This window comes from Aulonocara sp. 'chitande type north' Nkhata Bay, linkage group LG7, assembly GCF_057382095.1.
Source record: "Aulonocara sp. 'chitande type north' Nkhata Bay isolate Kocher_YH1m ecotype deep benthic linkage group LG7, A_spYH_male_GT1.1, whole genome shotgun sequence".
Lineage (NCBI taxonomy): Eukaryota > Metazoa > Chordata > Actinopteri > Cichliformes > Cichlidae > Aulonocara > Aulonocara sp. 'chitande type north' Nkhata Bay.
The window spans coordinates 46,681,312-46,701,272 of NC_141350.1; the positions used below are offsets into that span (position 1 = coordinate 46,681,312).

The following is a 19,961-nucleotide window of genomic DNA, read 5'->3' on the forward strand; positions in this document are numbered from 1 at the left end:
CTTATCAAGAAAAACCTGCTCTCCGTGGGTAAGAAATAAAGCCGTGTGTCAGTGTGAGTGACTAAATTTGAGACTAATGTGAGAGTTTTTTGGGGGGCTGATGTTTCTAAAGAGCCCCTTTATGTGGAACCACTGGCCCATCTGTCAGTGGCCCCGAGGACTTTGCGATGGTGCAACACAACACTGAATCACACAGACGTATCATCCCTGCTGAGAAATGTGACTTTATAAAATGAAGCCTCGTATCAAAACACAAGCGTTCATCAACTAAAACCATACAGCAAATTGTCTGTTTAAAGGAATGAGGAGTTATAATTTATCTAAAACGAGTTGAAAGTTTAGCAAAAACTGAATATTAGTAAAAAAAAACTAAACTGAAACAAGCCAGTATGGGTTACTAAAGCTGGCTGCGTGCCTGGTCTGAGTACAGTATAATCTCTGTTTATCTCCCCCTCTCTCACAGGACAAAATGTACACTCACCGTATTGATTTTTTCTCCTTTTTTTAAACTGGCTGTTTCGCTTGCCAAACCAGTCTAAGGAACTGAATGGCTGACTGTGTGAGGCATGTTTTTAGTGTCTCTCTTTCTGACCTGCTTAACTAGCATGACATGCTGGTGCTTTCCTCTTAAAAGCCGAGTGAAATCACCTCTCTCGTCTGGCTGAAAACACCATTAGCTCTCTGACTTTAGGGTACAACTGGTGTGTGTGTGACTGACGTGGAGATGGAGAGACATATGGAGGAGGTTTTCACTTTGGTCAGTGCTGAGCCTGCCCAGAGGGCATTAGGGGTCACCCTCCTGAACAAACCCACTGTTACCACAGCTAAGAGGCCGGGGCGGAGGGGGGGTGTTGAGGTCTGCCCTGCAGGAACTGAGTCTGACACTTCTCTGATGTCTTTGTGAGGCAGGGTCAGTTAAGTATGCTGATGTGGAGATCATCAGAGAGCTTTGTCAAAGTGACCTAATAACAGGCCGACTGGTGAACATGTGGATGCACCAGAGCAGCACCACACGCAGCTGTCACTTCTGTCTTACAACCACACACACATATGCACTTTTTTGTATTTCATCCTCTGCTTACCTGACTAGCTCCTCGTTGTACAGGGACTTGGGTGACTCTCGTCCCAGGATGTAGACCTGACCCTTCAAGACAGACAGCTGCACTTTGCCCTCCACGTTCTCCTGGGACTTGGCGATGCAGTGTCGCACAAAATCACACTCTGGACTGTACCAGAAACCTGTAATGCAAGGGTTGGTTTAGGAGTTGTTTTTATTATAGTCCAGGCAGATGGAGAGATAAGACAAAACCAGGGCTGAAAAACAAGAAACAAAAAAAAAATAATAACTGCAGTTCCTCGAATGACCACTTGAGGCATCCACACAAAAATGAGTCAATCCCCATCAAAGATCCCATATTTAGAGAATAATTAAACATGTGTACAGCCTATTTATAAGTAGTTCATAGATAATATTTTAATAACTTGCCAGTATTAATGGTAACAAGGCTTAAAATGATGCATTATAGATGCCCATCCACATATAAAGCAGTGATATATTGCTGTCACTTTACAGCTGCCAGCTGGTCATGATTGGTTATTCAAGGTCACCCTGTAGCTTAGTTAGCACGTCAGCAGTACGTTTCACTTCTATCAGTCATCACTTTAAACAGTCCCTTCAAAAATGGGAAAAGGTTTAATCAGGACCCGCCTGCTTCACATCACTAACGGTTCCCTCTCCTTCTAGTGTCTTTCTATGTGGATGCTTTGAATGACAGGTGGATGCAGACCATCTGCTAAGCTTCACCTCTGCTAACTGGAGTCAGTGGACCCTTAGATTATCTTTGAAGTGTTTTAATGGAAGGATTTTCAACTTTGTGAACTTTATTTGTAAGCTAATTGGAACCAACTACAAGATATCAGGGTTTATGTGAGGCACTCGCATAGTGAACGGATGCACCTTGCAAACTAAGCTTAGTTAGCGTTAGCTGGTTATTTAGCTTTTCATCCATAATAAATGAAGTTCAAGGCTTCATATTAGTTCCAAAATAACCACTGAATATCATCATGGTTGCCATGTCCACCTGTTTTGTGGACACTATAGAAAAAGAAACTATTGTACTCTTAAGATCTTACCTGTTGCTTACACGACTGTGGAAAAGTGCTTGTGTTGCTGACTTTTGTATTGCTCACACAGCCCAAGATCTACATAAGTGCTATAATAAAACCTGGAAGCTTTTGACTTTTTGTTTCTTATTTACTTTAATGCAGTGTTAAAAATCCATCTTCACAGTTCACCTGCAAATGGTTTTTCAAAGACACTTGGGAGGCACGTTGGTCTAAACAAGTTGTTTTTCTGGGGACTTTAGTCGTCACTGTTGCTTCTTTGTTTTCATGTAAAGCCAAACACCTGGAATCAGGACACCTTGTAATGGATACGTTTGGGCACATGAATAACAATTTAACATCTAAACTGCTTAAAATCTTTCCACTGTATTTTCCTTATTTATTGAATACAAGTACGGATGGCCACACAGATCTGACTGTTCGCTCTTTTATGAGATACAATTCTTTCTCTGCTCTGGTCTCGTTTCTGTCTCAGGTAAAGATCCTTTCCCCCTTTCTTTTCTCCAATTTTGATGAGCTGGATCATCAGTCACTAAGACAGATGGGCGAGGGACACGTCTATATATGTTCAGAGGTCAGTCACACCCCACTCAGCAGGGGTCCTTCTCTCACCAGAGGCTGACCTCCACCTCATCATCTGGCCATGTTCAAAGACAATCATTCCTTTCTTTTTTGATCTTCGTGTTAGCTGCTTCTAGATGCCAGCATGGCTCTGTTAAGTGGTTGTTTGAGAAGATTACACGAATTATTATTTTAAATCGTCAATCAAAGAAATCCGTCATTTTGGTCTTTTGCTTTCAAAAGTGATGTGAAAGTGATGCTTTAAGATTTGGGCTTTCTTTAAACCTCTGCAAGCGGATTTAGATTCATTTTAATCAACTAAGCATTTATTTGACCGCTAATCAGTCGTTTAGTGTCAAATGTGTCTTCTCCTATAAAACACTGTTTAGGTAAATATTGCAAAAAAACAGATGCTGAACAGGTGGATTGTTAACATAAGCCCCACTACCAGCCGTCTGCTATCTGCAGAGTTATTAATGATTTAAACCCACAATGGGTTTAATCTCTGCCCTCCTCCTCAAAGTATCACCTTTGTGTGTGTGTGTGTGTGTGTGTGTGTGTGTGTGTGTGTGTGTGTGTGTGTGTGTGTGTGTGTGTGTGTGTGTGTGTGTGTGTGTGTGTTTCCTGCCTCTGGAGGGTATAACTGAAGCAACCTAGTAGTCAGTCTGTAATGGCACTGATCCTATTATGTGGATGAAGGTGAAGAGTGAGCAGAAGGGAGGATTAGGACACCTGAGCCGAGAAAAGCTCGACACACACGTGTAAACACACTGAACACACAGCAGTGTACGGATGCACTGAGCGTGTTTGCTTCTTTCTTGCAGGAACTGCACAGGAGAAAAACAGAATAAGAGGAAACAACATAATTAAGATGAGATATTTTGGGCACTCACCATTGTACACAAGTTCAGAGAACTTGATACCAAGCCCCTGTTTGATCCTCCGCACCTCTTTGTCCATGGTAAAGGTCTCAATGTCTAAGTGGGCCTTCAACAGAACTGTACCTCCTGGGGTTTCATATATCCCTAAACAAACCAAAGCAAAAATCAACAAAACAAAGTTAAACTTGCACAAAAGACTTCAGCTGGGTTTTAGATGAGAGTGCTGGCACCTTTACAAGCCTGACTGCTCATGAATATCATATTTTTAGAGGCACTGGGATAGTGCACATAATTACTTCCAAGGCATAATCTTCACAGGCCATTCATAGCAACATAATCTACAAGGTCTGTTCATTTGAACTAACTGCAGCCAAACAACTACATCAGCCGTCTGACAGACAGGCCTTCACAGTGCTCACAAAACATGGATCAGCCTGTGACAGGTTAGGAGGCCCCTGTCAGCCCGGAGTCTGGACCACGGCTCTGACTACCCTGCAATTTACCCCCTCTGGACAGGGAGGGAGAAAAGATGAGGTAGATGACAGGAGAAATGAAGCTGTCACTTAAATGTCAGGTAAAATCCGAATCTGTACAAGCCTAAAGACCGCTGATCTGAGAAGCATTTATTTTGTGCTCGCAGGTAAAAAAAACAAAGCATTAGTGACGCCGCTAATTGTCTAAAGCCTCAAAAAGGCTGCCGCAAGAGCAGCTTGTGGCTTTTTGGAGATCCTGGGCCACGGAGGGCACGTAAAGACATTTCCATTCTAGGCTCGATCAGATAAATGAGTTAAAACTGCCCCCGAACAAAACTCGGCTTAAGTGCTCCAAAAACAGAACTAGCTTCACGGAGAGTAGGAAACAATGAAACGCTATCTGGTTAAGCCCCAACAGTGGCAGTTTAGTTAGGCTTAAAGAAAGAAAATCCAGTGGCTTTGAGGTTTATACAGTCAGTGCAGGTATGCTAACCATGGCTGCAGGCCTGCAGGGGTTCAGGACAGGAATTTATTCTTTTTAAGCTGATCCTCTTTGACCCTTCAGGCAAACTGTTAGCTGAGCATAAACAGGTAGCGCAAGCAAGCGAATAAAGCTAAATATCTTCTAGATCAGGGGTGACCTCCTCAACATGTCCTGAAGTTCACCAGAGGCTTGGTAACAAACTAATCATTTGATTCAGGTGTGTTGACCCAGGGTGATATCTAAAACCTGCAGGACACCGGCCCTCGAGGCCTGGAGTTGTCCACCCCTGTTCTAGATCAAGATGAGCTGGTTAATTATTGGTGGGACTCTTTAGATGAAGACATTAAAAAAAAAGACTTTTATAAGTATTTTTAGAGCCAGCATCTTGATGTCTGACAGCAGTTTTTGACGAGGCAGCCCGCTCATCAAAAGATGAGGCCATTTCCGACTGCTTTTTGCTGAGGCCATCATGGGTGCACTGGTCAGAGGTCTGACAGTGTTTTGACAGGAGGGAAATGTTAGTCTGGCACACAGGCTGCTGAATGCTTTGTAGCACAGTGACAAGATTCTTGACAAACCATTTCAATCCTTGCCGCCTCCCTGACCCCACACAAATAAATATGACCCAACACAAATGACATGTCCCCGTTCAATTCCTCCCATCTTCTATTGTGCTAACACGAGTGCCGTTTCCGAGGACAGCAACGTGAACACTTGATGGTAGTTATTCAACCACTCGGGCACCTCTTGCTCCACCTCTTCCTATTGCTTCAGTGTAGGAAACAGCTTTGATCTTTTGTTCAGTCGAGGGGAGAGAAAAGTGGGCTTCCCATTTTCCAATTTCTACCTGCCAAGTGGTGCCACAGCCACAGTTTGTTGGCCAGTCAATTTGCCAATCATAGCACATAGTGTCGGGGAGGAAGAGGACAGTTTGTGTAAGTGTGTCTCGCAAGGCCAGGGCTGCTCGCTGGCCCTGTATATTTGCTGTGGTAATACATGTAGAGACCTAACAAAGAAGCTTTTCAAGTTGCCTGCTGATGCCGAAGATAAAGAGACAAAAAAACCATCCTAGAGCGATGTGTGCGCAGATACGTGATCGACTGTGCATTTGTGTGTATCCACTGGAGCGTGTGCACCTTTCCTCTTCACGGTGTGTGTTTTCTGTATGTGTGCATGCATAAGTGAATGGAAGCAACTTTGGAGTCTATGATTCCAGGTGAACCACAGGAAAAACATTTCTCTTAAGAAGCGTGCTCGCCACCCGGCCCACTTTTATGGAAGTAGAACAGCAGAGGTGACACTTGAAGCATTCATGTAAAATAACTGCAAATTGGATGAAAGCTCTGGATGTTGAAAGGAAGGCTTTCAGTGCATGTAAAATTAAAATACTATGAGGCAGTTCAGAGTAAGTGCAAATATATGCACCTTACTGCATTTACAGTGGATATTATTGCTCAAGTAAGTCAGGAATGGTGAATCTGGCACAAAAAAAGAGACAAAGAAGAACAAAACATTTTTAAGTCTTACCTCGGGACTTCATGCCGATGAAACGGTTCTCAACAATGTCTATCCGGCCCACTCCGTGTTTTCCCCTAAGAGATAAAGACAAGACTGTTGGATAAACTCCTAAATTATTTAGATCATCAAAAAGGAAGAAGTGCTCCGCCAATTCCCTAATTTGTTGACCTTGAAATTCCCTTCTATTCAATCTGTGTGACATTTTGGGCCACACTGCAGAAAACAGGTGGAAATTGTTGATTGAAAATGTGTGTTACACTTTTTTGCCTATAAAAGTCCACGAATAACACGCTCAGCCAGCTGCTATGCATTCCTTAACAATGGCCACGGGCGGCCAGCATGTTTCTCCAGCTCAAATATATTTGTGCAAACTATATATTTTAACATGTTTGAATAATATCAACACTTAGCAATAAATCAGAAATAAAAATATTTTGAAATATTTTGAAATATTTTACATTTTTACCTGCCCGAGTCACCTCATACATTTTAGCTGGAGTTCATCTGTAGTGAATACAGCCTGTCGTTTGTTCACCTCAGCTTGTATTGTACCAGGTGTCCACGCCTGTTTACTCTGAATGAGGCTGTAAAACAGTGAATCCCACTTCTCTCTGATGACAGCAATGCCGAGGTGAGTTTTTGAAGTTATGCTGAACTTTTCTATCAGTGAGCGCTGCCATTAGCTGCTGTTAGAGAAACTTTCTTTTAAGTGGCTCACACACTTAGTGAACAAACTCTGATAACTCTGATTACCCACATTTTCTTTTGTTAGACCCCTGACTTGAGTTCAGGAGTCTTGGCTGAGGCTGAAGGTGACGAGAAAGAGAATGAGGGAGGAGAGAGAGCAATGATGACTGAGGCAGATGAAAGAGAGGAGGCGGAGAAAGAGATAATAAGAAACAGATAATGAAATGTAGAAATATTAAATGGTCATACATAGTTTAAAAGACCTACTCATGATCTTTAAATTAACACTTGACACTTAGGTGTTTTTAATTGTTATCAGATTTCCCTTTTCCTTCGAAATTCTCCAAAATCTGGAACATTCCAGTGGAATCCTATTAGAGGACAGAGGGCTAATAGAGCTCCAGAAACCAGGGTTGTGTCTGGCACAATGTCCGCCTGCTGTGACTTTATCAGAATTATACTACAAATGTGGAGGCATAAAACATTTAAATAACACATAAATGTTTATTTTACCTGAAGTTAAACTCTTTTATTTAGAGATCGATAAATTACTACAAGTGATTCTTGAAGACCCTTTGGCTCGCAGCTACTTAATACTGAATGAACAGCTTCTACAGCAACTACAGGAAAATGACACCTGAATGTGGCCCATACAGCTATTGTTTTGGGGTGCTTGTGTCAAAGAGCAGTAAGAATTCAAATAAACCCAAAATATCTTGGGTAGATACACACCAATCATGCAATCATAGGAATGCATCATCAACATCATTGCACAAGTTTAATAAAAGCACACACCTGTAGCATCTGGCTACAGATTAGGGGCACTGTTCGCACAATGATGCATTTGCTTGGTAGAGCATGTCCTCCACTGATCAGAGACGTGGTTTGCTGAACCCCAGAGTTGCCCCTGATGTATTAATCAGAGTGTGTGTGTGTGTGTGTGTGTGTGTGTGTGTGTGTGTGTGTGTGTGTCATCTTAAAAATCTTTTGTAATAAGAAAACAATCTGAGTGCTTAAACTCAATAGAAATGTGCTGCATTAGTCTGAAGGTCTGAAGAATTAAAGAAAAAAAGTGTGTGTAAAATAAAAATCACAGGAAACACCTTGAAACCCAAAAGCAGCAGAGGAAAACAGTTTGTTCTGTGGTGTCGCCTGGTTCACCTTCAGTATTTCTCATTTACGCTGACAGTTGGAAAGCAGAGAGAGGAAACAAGGCTGGAAGAGAAACGCAGGAGGGAAAACTGGTGGAAGTTGATCCCAGGGCCAGCAGCGACAGACATCATTCTAGAGGTGGTAAACTTAACCACTGCTCCACCTCTGGGGACACGATCCTGATAGAGAGGCTTACTTACAGGCGTACACAGAAGGTGCGTGTTGTTTTGAAGCCACAGAAAAATGCTTACCCGATCTCATTGAGGTAAGAGAAGACATCCAGTGCTGTGTTTTTGGAAATGCCATCGTTCATATTGGTCACCTTGACAGGAACACCTGCAGGAATAAAATACTGATTTAGAAAAAAAGATTTTTTTTAACACCAACATAGAAACAGAATCATAAATAGTAACTAAAATAGCTTTGATGCAGGCCGTTATCCATCCTCTACATCGTGCTTTCTTACATCTGAGATTCAAACAGAACAAAATTGTATCTATAGGCTGATATCCAAGTTCTCTGTTTTTCTGATACAACAAAGAACAACTACAGCAAAGCAGGCAGCTGATAAATTAATGTAACGCTCAAAAACACAAGAAACACATCAAAGAATCAAAGAGTTATAAAGTTTACTTTCACAGTCTAGTTTAAAAAAAATGTTTTGGACAAATGGCTTAAAAAACAAATTATTAATTTTCACTGAACAGATATAAAAACAAAAAAAAACAAAGGAGAGTTTATCAAATCTGCTGACAAGCGCTTATTATCTCAGCCAGTCAAATAAATAGTCTCCAGCTAAAAGTGAAAGCCATTACAAAAGGAGATGGAGAGAAGGGCTAATAAATTCAAAGGCCCGTCTCATATGAAAGCTGTGAAATTGTGGGCTGGCTTTACCTAATTCAATTACACACACAGCTTTGTTACCCATACTCTCTTCAGCTCAGAGGTTTTTTTCCTTCTCACTTCTTGTGTGTGTTTTGCGCATGTGCTGGAAGCTAAAGCACCTGCACTCATCTTCCTATTGCTCTTTAGACGCCCACGATCTCTCCGCACACTTAACCCAAGTGCGCATCAATCACTGTCATAGACCTGCTTATTCGTGGCCTTTGATAAAGCAACGCAGGCCAAAGGTGGAGGTGGAAGGAGGGGGGGGTATATATCCTTTTTAAGACTACGCAAGGAGGAAGCAGGACGAAATCCGCTGCGCTGTCCATCCCGTGGCCTACACACACTTGAGCGTGCTTGCAGTTGTCAGTCAAACAGCTTTGAAGAGAAGAGCAGCACTTCTCTGCTTTTCAGCTAGCGTTTGCTAAGCTCTAATGGGACTGACATGTGAGGGACTTGGCTAATTTTTTTAGACAAGGGCTTTGTTGACAGCCCATTCTCATATCGCGGGAATCATGGTGGCTCCCATGGAAGACGAAGAAGAAGAAGAAGGGGAAGAAGGGGAAGAAGAAAAAAAAGAGTAAAAGCAGGAGAGGGCAGTGTGTTTTTTAAAAACCTCTCCTAGATATTTAATAATTAGATTAAAAGTTTAAATAAATTAGCTGAGCGTCTGAATGTGGGAGTGCAGGGGTCGGCTCTTTTCGTCCTTGCGCTGTTCTGGGTTCTATCATTTACCGAGGGGGTATTTTTCCACTCATGATCCCCTTTCTTCAGTTTCTTTTCTTTTTTTGTGGCCTAACAGTGCAGACAATGGGAGCGCAGACACAGTTGTAGGAAAAATTACTGCTTTACATTTTTCCTCTGTGTCTCTTTTTCCTCCTTACCTCTTTGGCAAGAAAGGAGGGAGGGATGATTTTTTTTTTCACTTAAAAAAAGGGGAGAGGATTGGGGGAACGGAGCGTTTGACGGGGGTAGAAAGGTTCCTGTCGTTAAATATTCTTTTTTAATCAGTGAGAAAACGTTGGTGAGAAAGGCAGGGATGAAAAGGTGGGAGGGGGAATGAAATGAAACATTCTTGTGCTGATCTTGTGCTCAGAGGGAGGAGTAGGCTTGGGCCTTTGTGTGGACAACTAAAACAGCTTTTGTCATAGAGCGCTCAATAAAAGGCACAGAGAATATGTGTGAAAATGGAGCACAGGCATGCAAAGGGCCCGCGAAACCAGACCGGGCTTTTACTAGAGCATCGCTGTTTTACAAAAGCATCTCCAGATAACCGACGCCGAGCAACTTGTTTCGGAGTTAAACATTTCTTTGGGGGAAACTGGTAAAGAGAGATCGGGGTATCCATTTTCGTTGCGGATCCACTGAAAGGCATTTTCATTTGCTCTTTAAAATTTCCTGCTAAACTTTTGAACTTCCCTTAAATTACCCTTATAGCTTATAGCTCGTAAAGCTGCCCACTAAGTCTGTTCAATCAGAGGCGCTAGTGTCTCCTCAGCCTATTGATGTTGCCGTAGTTCAACCTCCACCGAGGAACCACGATGAAGGGACATCTGTGCCATTTGCCCCAGGCTTGGATGCGTCTTGCAGTTTTCTTTTTGCACAAACATGTGACACTTTCTACTACTCACCCTGAGCCTCGTAGCAATATATCTAATGAGCGTTCCCCTGGCCCCTCAGGGCTCAATGTATTAGCTGGAGTTAATGCTTCCGGCCTGTGTGTGTGCCCCCGGGTCAAACATGGCAGATTGGGACCAAGTAATGCTGTGAGGGGTTAGGGATAAGACTGGGTGGTCAGAAATGGTGATAAAGTGCAGCTGAGTCAGCCTCAGATCTGTAGCCCTACAGCTGTAACCATCAGTGTTAAGTAACAAGATGAGGTACGGCCTGCAGTGGACAGTGAGCGATAGTGGACGCGACCTCTTAACGATGATTAACAGAAGCTCCGAAATGTTTACATTTAACACATTTTTTGAATGTTTATGCATGACGTGCAACAGAATGTCTCCAGGTTTGATGGAGCAACACAAAGTAAGGCAGAGGCCAAAGAAATGACACTAAAAACACTGCGTGATTATCCTCCATATAATTCACCTCCTTCTTAGAGGTCACCACAGTGGCTCATCCGTCACACCAACCCTGTGCAGGTCCTCCATCACCACATCCATTCTTCAATTATTCATCAAATACATGGCAACAGGTCAATTGAATTGTCTGTTTTCAATTCGCATGATAAAGGTTTCACCTCCGAAGTATCACAAAAATCGAGCCTTCACTGTCCTTCAGTCATCTTGAACTTTTAGTTCACTCTTTAATCTTCTCCTCCCTCGATTACTCTTACTCGCTCTTGATGTGCATCTCTCAGTCCTCCTTAGCCAGTCTCCGTTTAGTGCTGAACGCATATTCTCACACATTACAGACCTTCTTTCTTCCCTTCACTGGTTCCCAGTGAAATTTATTAACATATGAAGCTCTACATGGACAGGCCCCTGTTTCTTTTATTAGAGCTACTGAGACATCATCGCTTCAGCAGACTTCTCAAATGGCTGAATCAAGGTCTCCTAACTGTTCCACCCTCTTACTTTAGAGTCAGAGGCGAGACTGCTTTTGAGACTGCGGTGCTCAAACTTTGGAAAAGCCTCCTTCAGCCTGTCAGGCCGGCCAAATCTGTGATTTGCTTTAAACGGCTGCTGAAAACTAATTTTTACAGGTTATCTTTCCCTTAATCTTTTTCTCTTTACTCTGGACCATCGTTTACATCTGTTTGTGTGTATGTTGGAATGAATATGTGACTCCATGTTTAATTATTTGTCTGTATCTTGGAACATGTATACGTATCTTTAATGTGTAGCTTTCATTCAAACTGTGAAAGACTTTTTACTCTGTGTTTTGGAAAGTTCTATACAAACTCCTCCATCATATACATGAACAGTACTGTGTAAAGGGCTTGCACCTTCCCTGATTTCTTTATATTTTGCAACAAAACTGTGGGAAAAGGTGCAGCAATTTATTAAAAGATGTGCAAACAGAAACAGTATAAAAAGTACATGCTTCTTCTTCTTCTACACTTCTTATTAGGCAAGCTTTCTTGTAATGTATTCAAATAGTCTTCAGGAATAGTTCTCTGGGCTTCTTTAAGGACATTTAAAGCTCTTCTGTGTGTTGATCCTACGCCATCTCTGTCAAACTGTTATTTTGGGCATTTTTCAAAGATTCAGCAAAAGAAATTACAGCAAATTATGTGTTTTGCCACCGCGTGGTAGTAACAAAGCACCCAAATATACCATTTAAAACAGTTTCTTTGCTAAGCTGTCTGTTATTGTAGACAATACAGGTGTCTTTTTTAAGCTTGAATGACTCACTGATCATTGGCTTAACAAAAAGCGGTGTTCTGAAAATGGGCAGATACAAGGGCGGAGCTGAAAATGAGTGAAAAAGCAGTCAAAGAAAAACTTTGAAAGAGCTTTAAAAAAAAACAAACCTGGAGACCTATTACTGAAAACTTTCAAAAATGAAACAGAATAAAAGCAAAAAAAAAAGATGGGTGGCTTAAAACTTTTGCACAGTACTGCAAAAACAGGTAAAAGACAGATGCAGACTGATGGAGGGATCAACAGGTGACACATGTGGCGAGCCCACAAACCTTTTTTGAACTCTATCTCCAGCACATCTTGGACATTTGGAGAGTCTTCTGGGTTCTTGGTCATCAGGTACAGGTCAGCCGGTGCACGACTCTGAAAAACACACAAAGGCACACACTCACTCTCTCCATTTCACACACTTCACTCCCTGAGAGGAATAACTCAGACCTCTTGAGACCTCATCAAAAAGAAAAAAGAAGAAAAAAACAGTATTAAGAGACTGTTGTGTGAGGACACGGCGGGCAGAAGAACAGAGGGAATGATGCGTGAAAAAGAAGAGACCTGAAAACGACATCAGGACTTTAGTGAAGACAAAAAAAAGGGGGAAAAAAATCAATGTTCCATTTTTCTCCTCTATTTGGTTTCATTTTCCCCATGTGGCCCTGCACCACAGGGGAAGGCGAGGAAAAGCAGAACACAGCGAGAAAGAGTGGGAAAGGGCACGAGAATGAAATTACTCACATCCTAAAGAACAGTGTATACCTGACAAGTGAAAAACACAATAAAACCCCACTGATGCTACGACAGCACCGATCTGAGCAGCAGCTCTGCCCGTCTGAGAGAATCTGCCGACTCTATCGTGTTTCTGCCATTCTCTCACTCTTCTCTAATCTTCCAGTTTTCCACTTGTGATTTTCTGAGTGACGTTTCCCCTTCTGCTTTATTTTCAAATGAAGAATCTTCCCCTAAATGGGCATCGCACAATAAGACCTTCAAGTCTACACCCTAAAATCCACTAAAGTTGTCCTCGTTGACAGACATTTGTCGTTTTTCTTTTTTCCAGCTGGCGGGAGCCGGGAGCGATTTCAGTAAAGTCACGGCTGGGAACTAAAAGAGCGTGGTGGTCTGACGTGCCTGCCCAGCGATGCACCCCTCCAACAATTACACGGCATTAGGACAAGATGATGGCCAATGTCTCCTGAGCTGAGGCAAATTGCAGGGGGACTATGCAAAATAACCACTGGGTGCATTTAAATGGAAAGCTTTACCAGACTCTAAATCATCATTCAATAACTAATCGGCATCCGCTCGCCGCCTGTCAGTGAGGAGAAAACGAGCAGCGCAATCACTTTCCTTCCTTTTAACTAAACACCGAAATTGACTGGGAAGGCGGCTGTCTCCCTCTCCTTCATTTTCTGCCTCAGTGCCCTGAAAGATGCCAAATGAGAGCGAATGGGAGAGGGACAAAATGACTGCCCTAAAAAGCCTTTTGATGCTTACTCTTGGAGAGGGAAGAGGGAAAGAGGGAATTAATCTTTTTCTAACCTGCAAATGCAACACAGCACATGAGAGGCACCAGCTGGAAGAATACTTGCAGGTGGCGGGATGCTACACTACAGGAAACCTGTTGTTTATAGTTTTTTCCATTTATGGTCTTTTAATTATCATTTAATTAACAAGAAGTTGTTCATTTAGGCTCCCTGCTTTTGTTGTTGAAGAACGTCCGAGTTTAAAATAACCACTAAAGTATTTTCACACGATCAGCTAAAAAAAAAAATCATTAATTTAAAAAGTATAGTAGCAGTAATGTGATGCCAAAGCTGAGAGCTTGAACTTACATACTACTGAATACAAAAAAGAAGGGGGAAAAAAGGAAACGTAAAGGGACAGGGTTGTTTCCAGTGAGCGAGAGATCAATGCATTTCAATTCAAACCCCCTGCAGGTGGACCTGTCCCAAAGCCGTGGCCCTGAAAGAGAGGAAAAGGTAGAGATGGCGAAGGCGGGGGGGCGACGGGGTATTGGTGGGAAATGGGGCGTGAAGCGCACCATCATGTAGCACAGAGCAGCTCCTTTGGCAGTCTTTGCTTCTGCGATATTGTTGTGCTAAACGTGGCCCGGGCAGCAAAAGGAGAAGGCTGACGCATGAACTTAAAGCAAGTAAATTTCTATCTTTCCACTTATTAGTCGCCTCATTGGTTTTCAATCAAAGCCAAAAAGGGGCCAAAAGAAGCAGAAATGGCAGGAGGAGAAAGCAGGATTTGGGAAGAGAGCGGGAGAGGATGGTTTAAAAAAAAAAAAAAAAAAAAAAAAAAAAAAGAGGGAAAAAAGAAGGAAAACATGTTTGGCGCAACAGATTGGAAATGATCCTAAAATCACCACGTTTCAAGTCTGTCCTTCTCCTTAAAATGCAAACATGGCAAATTGAGACAAGAATAAAACAATATGCTCATGTTGTGCTGTAGAGATATTTATATTCATAGCGCCCTTGGATAGTGTCACATCCTGGGCTGAATTTAATGAGGACAGCAGGCGCTTGTCTATGAAGGCAAAGCTGCGATGATGACGATGCTTAGATGGGCGCAGAGAGCACTCGCCGAGTAGCACAGGTCAGGCTAATGAGACCTGAGAGCAGCGAAGGCGCATGACAAATACTGACCTCTTTGCTTCAGAGCGCACACTGACATGTATACATACACCTACGAGCCCACTTCCTACCCCTACAGGCAGTCCTCCGACCATCCATCTTTCCAGCGATCAAATGTGAACGGCAGCAAACAAGTTTTCATTTCCTCTAGGTGGGCAGGGGCACGGCGTTTCGCTCCTTTACTCCTGGTCAACGGGAGCAGTGGGCCATCAGCTCCCGGATCAAAGAAAAAAGGAAAAAAGAAGCAGGCCCGGGGAAACTCGCTGACAGAGGCTATAATTAAGACCGAGGTGATGTTTTAATGACTCAGGACGAGTGTCAAGCTGCCTCAGGGCAGACTCTGACTGCTCATGTGCGGAGGAACGAAGAGAGCGGGGACAGTGAGGAAGCTTGAGGATGTGGAGACATCCAAACACAAGTGCCGGATTGTTTACCACACATGATGGATGACAGAACATAAGAGGTGCTAAGCAACAATTAAAACCTCAGCTGTTTTGCCAACAGGTGGTGGTCTATGAAGTAAAAAAAAACATATAACAGCACATAATATTTGTTTATCGCCTTCCTAGTTAGCATTTTGTTTCCAGAAATGTAATTAGGCAAATCCTAGGCATTAAAACCCTGCACATTCATATTCATTACAGTCTCTAATATCTCTTCTTAATTAGTAAAGAATAAGCAGGAGACAAAACAGACTACACCTTCATGTTCCCAGCAACACCAGAATCTAATAACTTTATAACAACCACTACATCAGTGCACTTATCAGATGCATGCCAACAGTCTGCAACAGCTAGCTAAAGCTGGCATGAATGCATGTCTTCACATAGGTTAACGTTGCCATATGGAGATGAGTAAACAAAAGCCTGCAGCCTATTGTGGTGTAGGTGACCTGGTTTGAGGTTATCAGGAAGGATACAGTGTTAATCACAGAGTAACCTGAACTGCTGACGCTTATCTACAGACGAACATATGAGCGACCATTTGGATATTTTCTAATCTGACGGTGTTCAGCAGAGAGGGACCATTGTATCACAGATACAGAGGGGGGGACTATTGTATCGTCTGAATAGTCGCGGCCCGACCTCAGCCTTCAGGGCTGTAACTGGAGCAGAGAGACAGGCTGGTACAGAGAGCAAGGTGACCTCTATCAGATGACCTTCAGGTAGATCAGAATGTGACCTGCTGGTTTAAGAATTTGGAGGGGGAAGTGGCTTTTTTGTTTTTACCCCCCAAGTTTAAATTGCACTGGTGTTTTGTTTTTTTTTTAATTAAAATGTTAACAAAAAGACTTGAAAACTTTTTGCTTTTTTGTAAAGAAATTTCTACCTAGTCCCACATTTCAGGCTCTGGGGTAATATATTCAAATCCTTTTACCACTTCAGACCTTGGTGCCATAAATATTTCATTGTATTTAAGGCCATGAATCGATTCAATATCGGAGAAAAGGTTCAGCACAAACCCCTCCCGAATGAACATGAACACACACACACACACACACTACCATCATCATACATCGCTATGCTATTGAGCTAGTTCGTCTCATTCTTTTCAAAACATTTCTCCACAGGACGGCCACTAAAGAGGCAGCGGAGGGGTGGGAAAGGGACAGAGAAAGACAGCAAGAGATGGAGGTCTGTGAGTTACAGTGGCCCTGCCCCTGCATCTCCGCTCCAGCAGCGCAGGACCCCTCGCCTCCCTGTGACACCCCATCCATTGGGGACTCATCTGTCTGGCGCACTGTCTTTGTACTTTACTGTTACTGGTGACATTTTGGTGTCACGGTGTCATGATGAAATGGCTCCCCTCCCACGTCGCAGCCTGCGGCGGCGCAACTAGTGGAACAATGAGGTCCCGAGGAGTTGGGGTTGGAACTCAGGAGGCCCCAGCTGGGCGCAACGCCCTAACCCTTCCCCCTCCCAGGCTCCCATGAAATCGGGAATTAGTAGAAGCGTTGCTGACGACAAGTCAGTGTCTGTGTGTCCCAGGCTCTTCCCAGGGCCTGGTGAGGACCCGGGGTGAGGAGAGACAGAGGCACAGACACAACGACCGAGGGATGGGAGCTCTGGGGGGCGTGGGGGGGTCACTGGGGGCAACCTGTATGTACTACACTGACCTTTAACCTTGCAGAGATCAAACCCTTGACTCACCCATGGCACTGTGGGAGAGTGAGTCATGTTTGTCTCTGGCAGGGCTGGCATTGGTCAGTCGACTGAAGGGAAGGTTTACTGATGTGTCCCTCCGAGTGTCTGACACATTTAACCACACGTACACACAAAAACGCAGCATTAGGTCTGTTAGTTCGGCGTGTGCGCATGAGATGGATGCTGAAGAGATGACTCACAATGGTCAAAAATGAGATGTACGTCAAGCGGCTTATGCAGGTTTCTTTCTATTTCTCACGATCAATTTCAAGAACAGGTACTGATCTGAAGATGATGTCATCCTTCAGAAGTTTAGGCAAAACCTTACCTTACCTTTTCAGGTTCACTTAAATTGTTTTTGCACCTGTGCAAAACTCTTCTGATCAGCTCTTGTTTTTACAAGCTTGAACAGGGGTGTCAGTGAGGAAGGTTAGAAAAAAATGCCTCAGACAGTCTGCACAAAACAATTTTTGGTCTATTTTCTTAGAACAGTTACAGAACAGCATATTAGAAGGCATTTCTTTAGTTAACAAGTATTATACTGTAACAGCTTTAATATAAATTCAAAATTAACACAAGTAAGTCCCTGCAAGATTAAATATAAAAAAATGATGAATTATGTTTCCTTTTATTAAACATTGCGAGCTTACCTTGGGATTCTCCAGGATGCCCGACTCGTAGCTGTAAAGAAATTTGAACAATTAAAGTTTCTCACTGGAAAAAATAAAATAAAATCAAAGATTCTGAAATAAGAGCTAAAGAAGATGCATCACACCAGTCCTGCTCACCTGATATGCATGAGGTTGGCGTCCATGCTCCAAGGTGCCCGAGGGGTCACAGGCACAGGGATGCCATGCTCCTACAGTTTAACAGCAAAAGAAGCTTTTAAGTTACATCCTGTGAGCGCGACTTGCAAAAGGGTACGTCTCCACTGAGAAGGTTCTGACTGAAGGATTACAGACAAAGACATTTTGTGTGTGTGTGTGTGTGTGTATATATATATATATATATATATATATATATATATATATATATATATATATATATATATATATATTTATTTATTTAATTTTATTTTTTTAAAGTAAAAAAAAAAATAAATCTGCGCTTTAAGACAAGGTACATTTCACAATTAACTCACAGGCTTGCCTGAAAGGTGTTGGCTAAACATCATGACCACCCTCTAGTGGGAAAAACTGGTCGGCCCATCATTTTTTTTTGGATGCGACTACATCGACAAACGTCCACCAGAATACAAGTAGTCCATGTAATTTAATCTGAGAATCTGAGGTAATAAATAATTAAACCTTTCAATACAAAATGTTCGTTATAATATAGCCTCTAATCTCCTTTTTTGGTAGTCCACTGCATGCTTAATAATTGTTTTTTTCAAAATAATTCAGGACAATGTTAATGTCGCTATTAAGTGGATGGTACTTTTAGGACTTGGAGATTTGATCCGGTAATTGTTAGGATTTTTTTTAGTCAAAGGCTGAATCTGTACCTTGAAAATGTTAACAGACCCATTGCTATGAAAATAAAGGTGGTAAAATAATTGTGTTTCTGACATTATGCCACTGACGGAGTTACCCTTGCATACTCCATCAAGTCCGTCCTCCCCCGGAAGCGGTTGTAAAACTCGGGTATCCTCCAGGGTGCGATGATCTAAAGAACACAAACAGAGAAACTCTTTCCAGCTATACTGACATTACTCCACAGTGTCAGTAAATTACATCCACACAATAAATAAACAAACTCACCTTGACCTCAGGGTAGAGGGCATAGCATGTTAGCTCAAAGCGTATCTGGTCATTTCCCTGAAAAGTGCAAACAACAGTTCAACTCGATGTTTCTTGTGTTACTTGTTGTATCAGTTTACAATAAACGCAGATGATTAAAAGTGCACAGCAGGGCCATTGCTAACATTTTTAATCATTTATTCATATTTTCACTAATAATCTGCTTTATTTTTTTATCTATTAAGGGCCAGAAAAGACCCCAAACCCCAAGTTTACATATTCAAACAATTAGTTTTCCCCAAACTACATCCTAAACTCAAAAATGCCCTCCATGTACTATCAAAGACAGTAAAGAAAACCAAATGAATCACAGTTACTATGCAAAAAAAAAAACCCTTAAAATGAACTATTTTACTTCACACTGACTCAAATTTTTTAGAATTGTTGATTACTTTTTGTGTTAATGGATGAACTGATTAAATTTTAGTTGTTTCTTAGTTGTTAGTAGTTGTTTCTCTACTGTCTCTTTCTATAGAAGCTTGTTTCTGACACTAGAACAAAAAAATCACCTACTAAACATTTTTTGTTATCTACAATTTAGAGTTTTGGATTATTATCCTAAAATTTAAAAATAGTTACTTTTGGCTTACTAACTCATTTTTTCTGTGGCTTAAACAAGCTTCCATAGTTTCCTCATTATCAACACAAATAGTAAAAGAATAAATGGGCTGCACTTTGACACACGAGGCAGGGTAAACCCTGGACAGGTCGCTGGCCTCTCACACAGCTATAAGAAGTTACAATGTTTTAAACCTGTACTTTAACTCCATGATGTGGTTTTTGACTCCATCTATAGGCAACATGTGGACACTGCATTTCAGAAAAGACGTAAAATAATAGAACGAAAATGTATTTAAAAAGTACAACATGTTTTTTAAAGGGTTTTTTTATTTTCCAGAAATATATTTGAAAATATATTATGAATCCCAGAAAAATCTCCATAAATGTGCAGTGTAAATATACAGGAACTATTACTAACGCAGCTAAATTTGTGCTCTGAACATACATCGGGTCAAATCGGGATATGAAAACAATAGCATGAAAGTGTGGCTAACTGCAGTAAGTCTAAATAATGAGAACATCACAAACTGTCACTTTCACAACCTAGGCTGAGAAAGTTCTTGGCATGCAGCCTGAAAACATCTTCATCTGGTAGAGCTGCAGTCAGGACACTTGAACTTTAGATGACTCAAAGTTGTCCTGATCTGTTAAATTATCAACTCTGACCAAATAAACTCTGTGCTCC

The 19,961-nt window shown here is 42.0% G+C and overlaps 1 protein-coding gene across 3 annotated transcripts in view; it reads right to left on the minus strand.

Moving 5' to 3' along the window:
- The window catches only part of ass1 (argininosuccinate synthase 1), a 36,789-nt gene that overhangs the window by 3,551 nt on the left and 13,277 nt on the right, over positions 1–19,961 (minus strand). For all 3 annotated transcript variants that reach the window (XM_086300823.1, XM_086300820.1, XM_086300822.1), the window contains 9 exons: positions 18,677–18,733; positions 18,507–18,581; positions 17,705–17,775; positions 17,567–17,597; positions 12,409–12,499; positions 8,132–8,216; positions 6,051–6,115; positions 3,579–3,710; positions 1,083–1,239 (listed from right to left, as the gene is read on the minus strand). In XM_086300823.1, the coding sequence (XP_086156949.1) occupies positions 1,083–1,239; positions 3,579–3,710; positions 6,051–6,115; positions 8,132–8,216; positions 12,409–12,499; positions 17,567–17,597; positions 17,705–17,775; positions 18,507–18,581; positions 18,677–18,733 (764 nt within the window). The remainder of the gene's footprint in view (positions 1–1,082; positions 1,240–3,578; positions 3,711–6,050; positions 6,116–8,131; positions 8,217–12,408; positions 12,500–17,566; positions 17,598–17,704; positions 17,776–18,506; positions 18,582–18,676; positions 18,734–19,961) is intronic.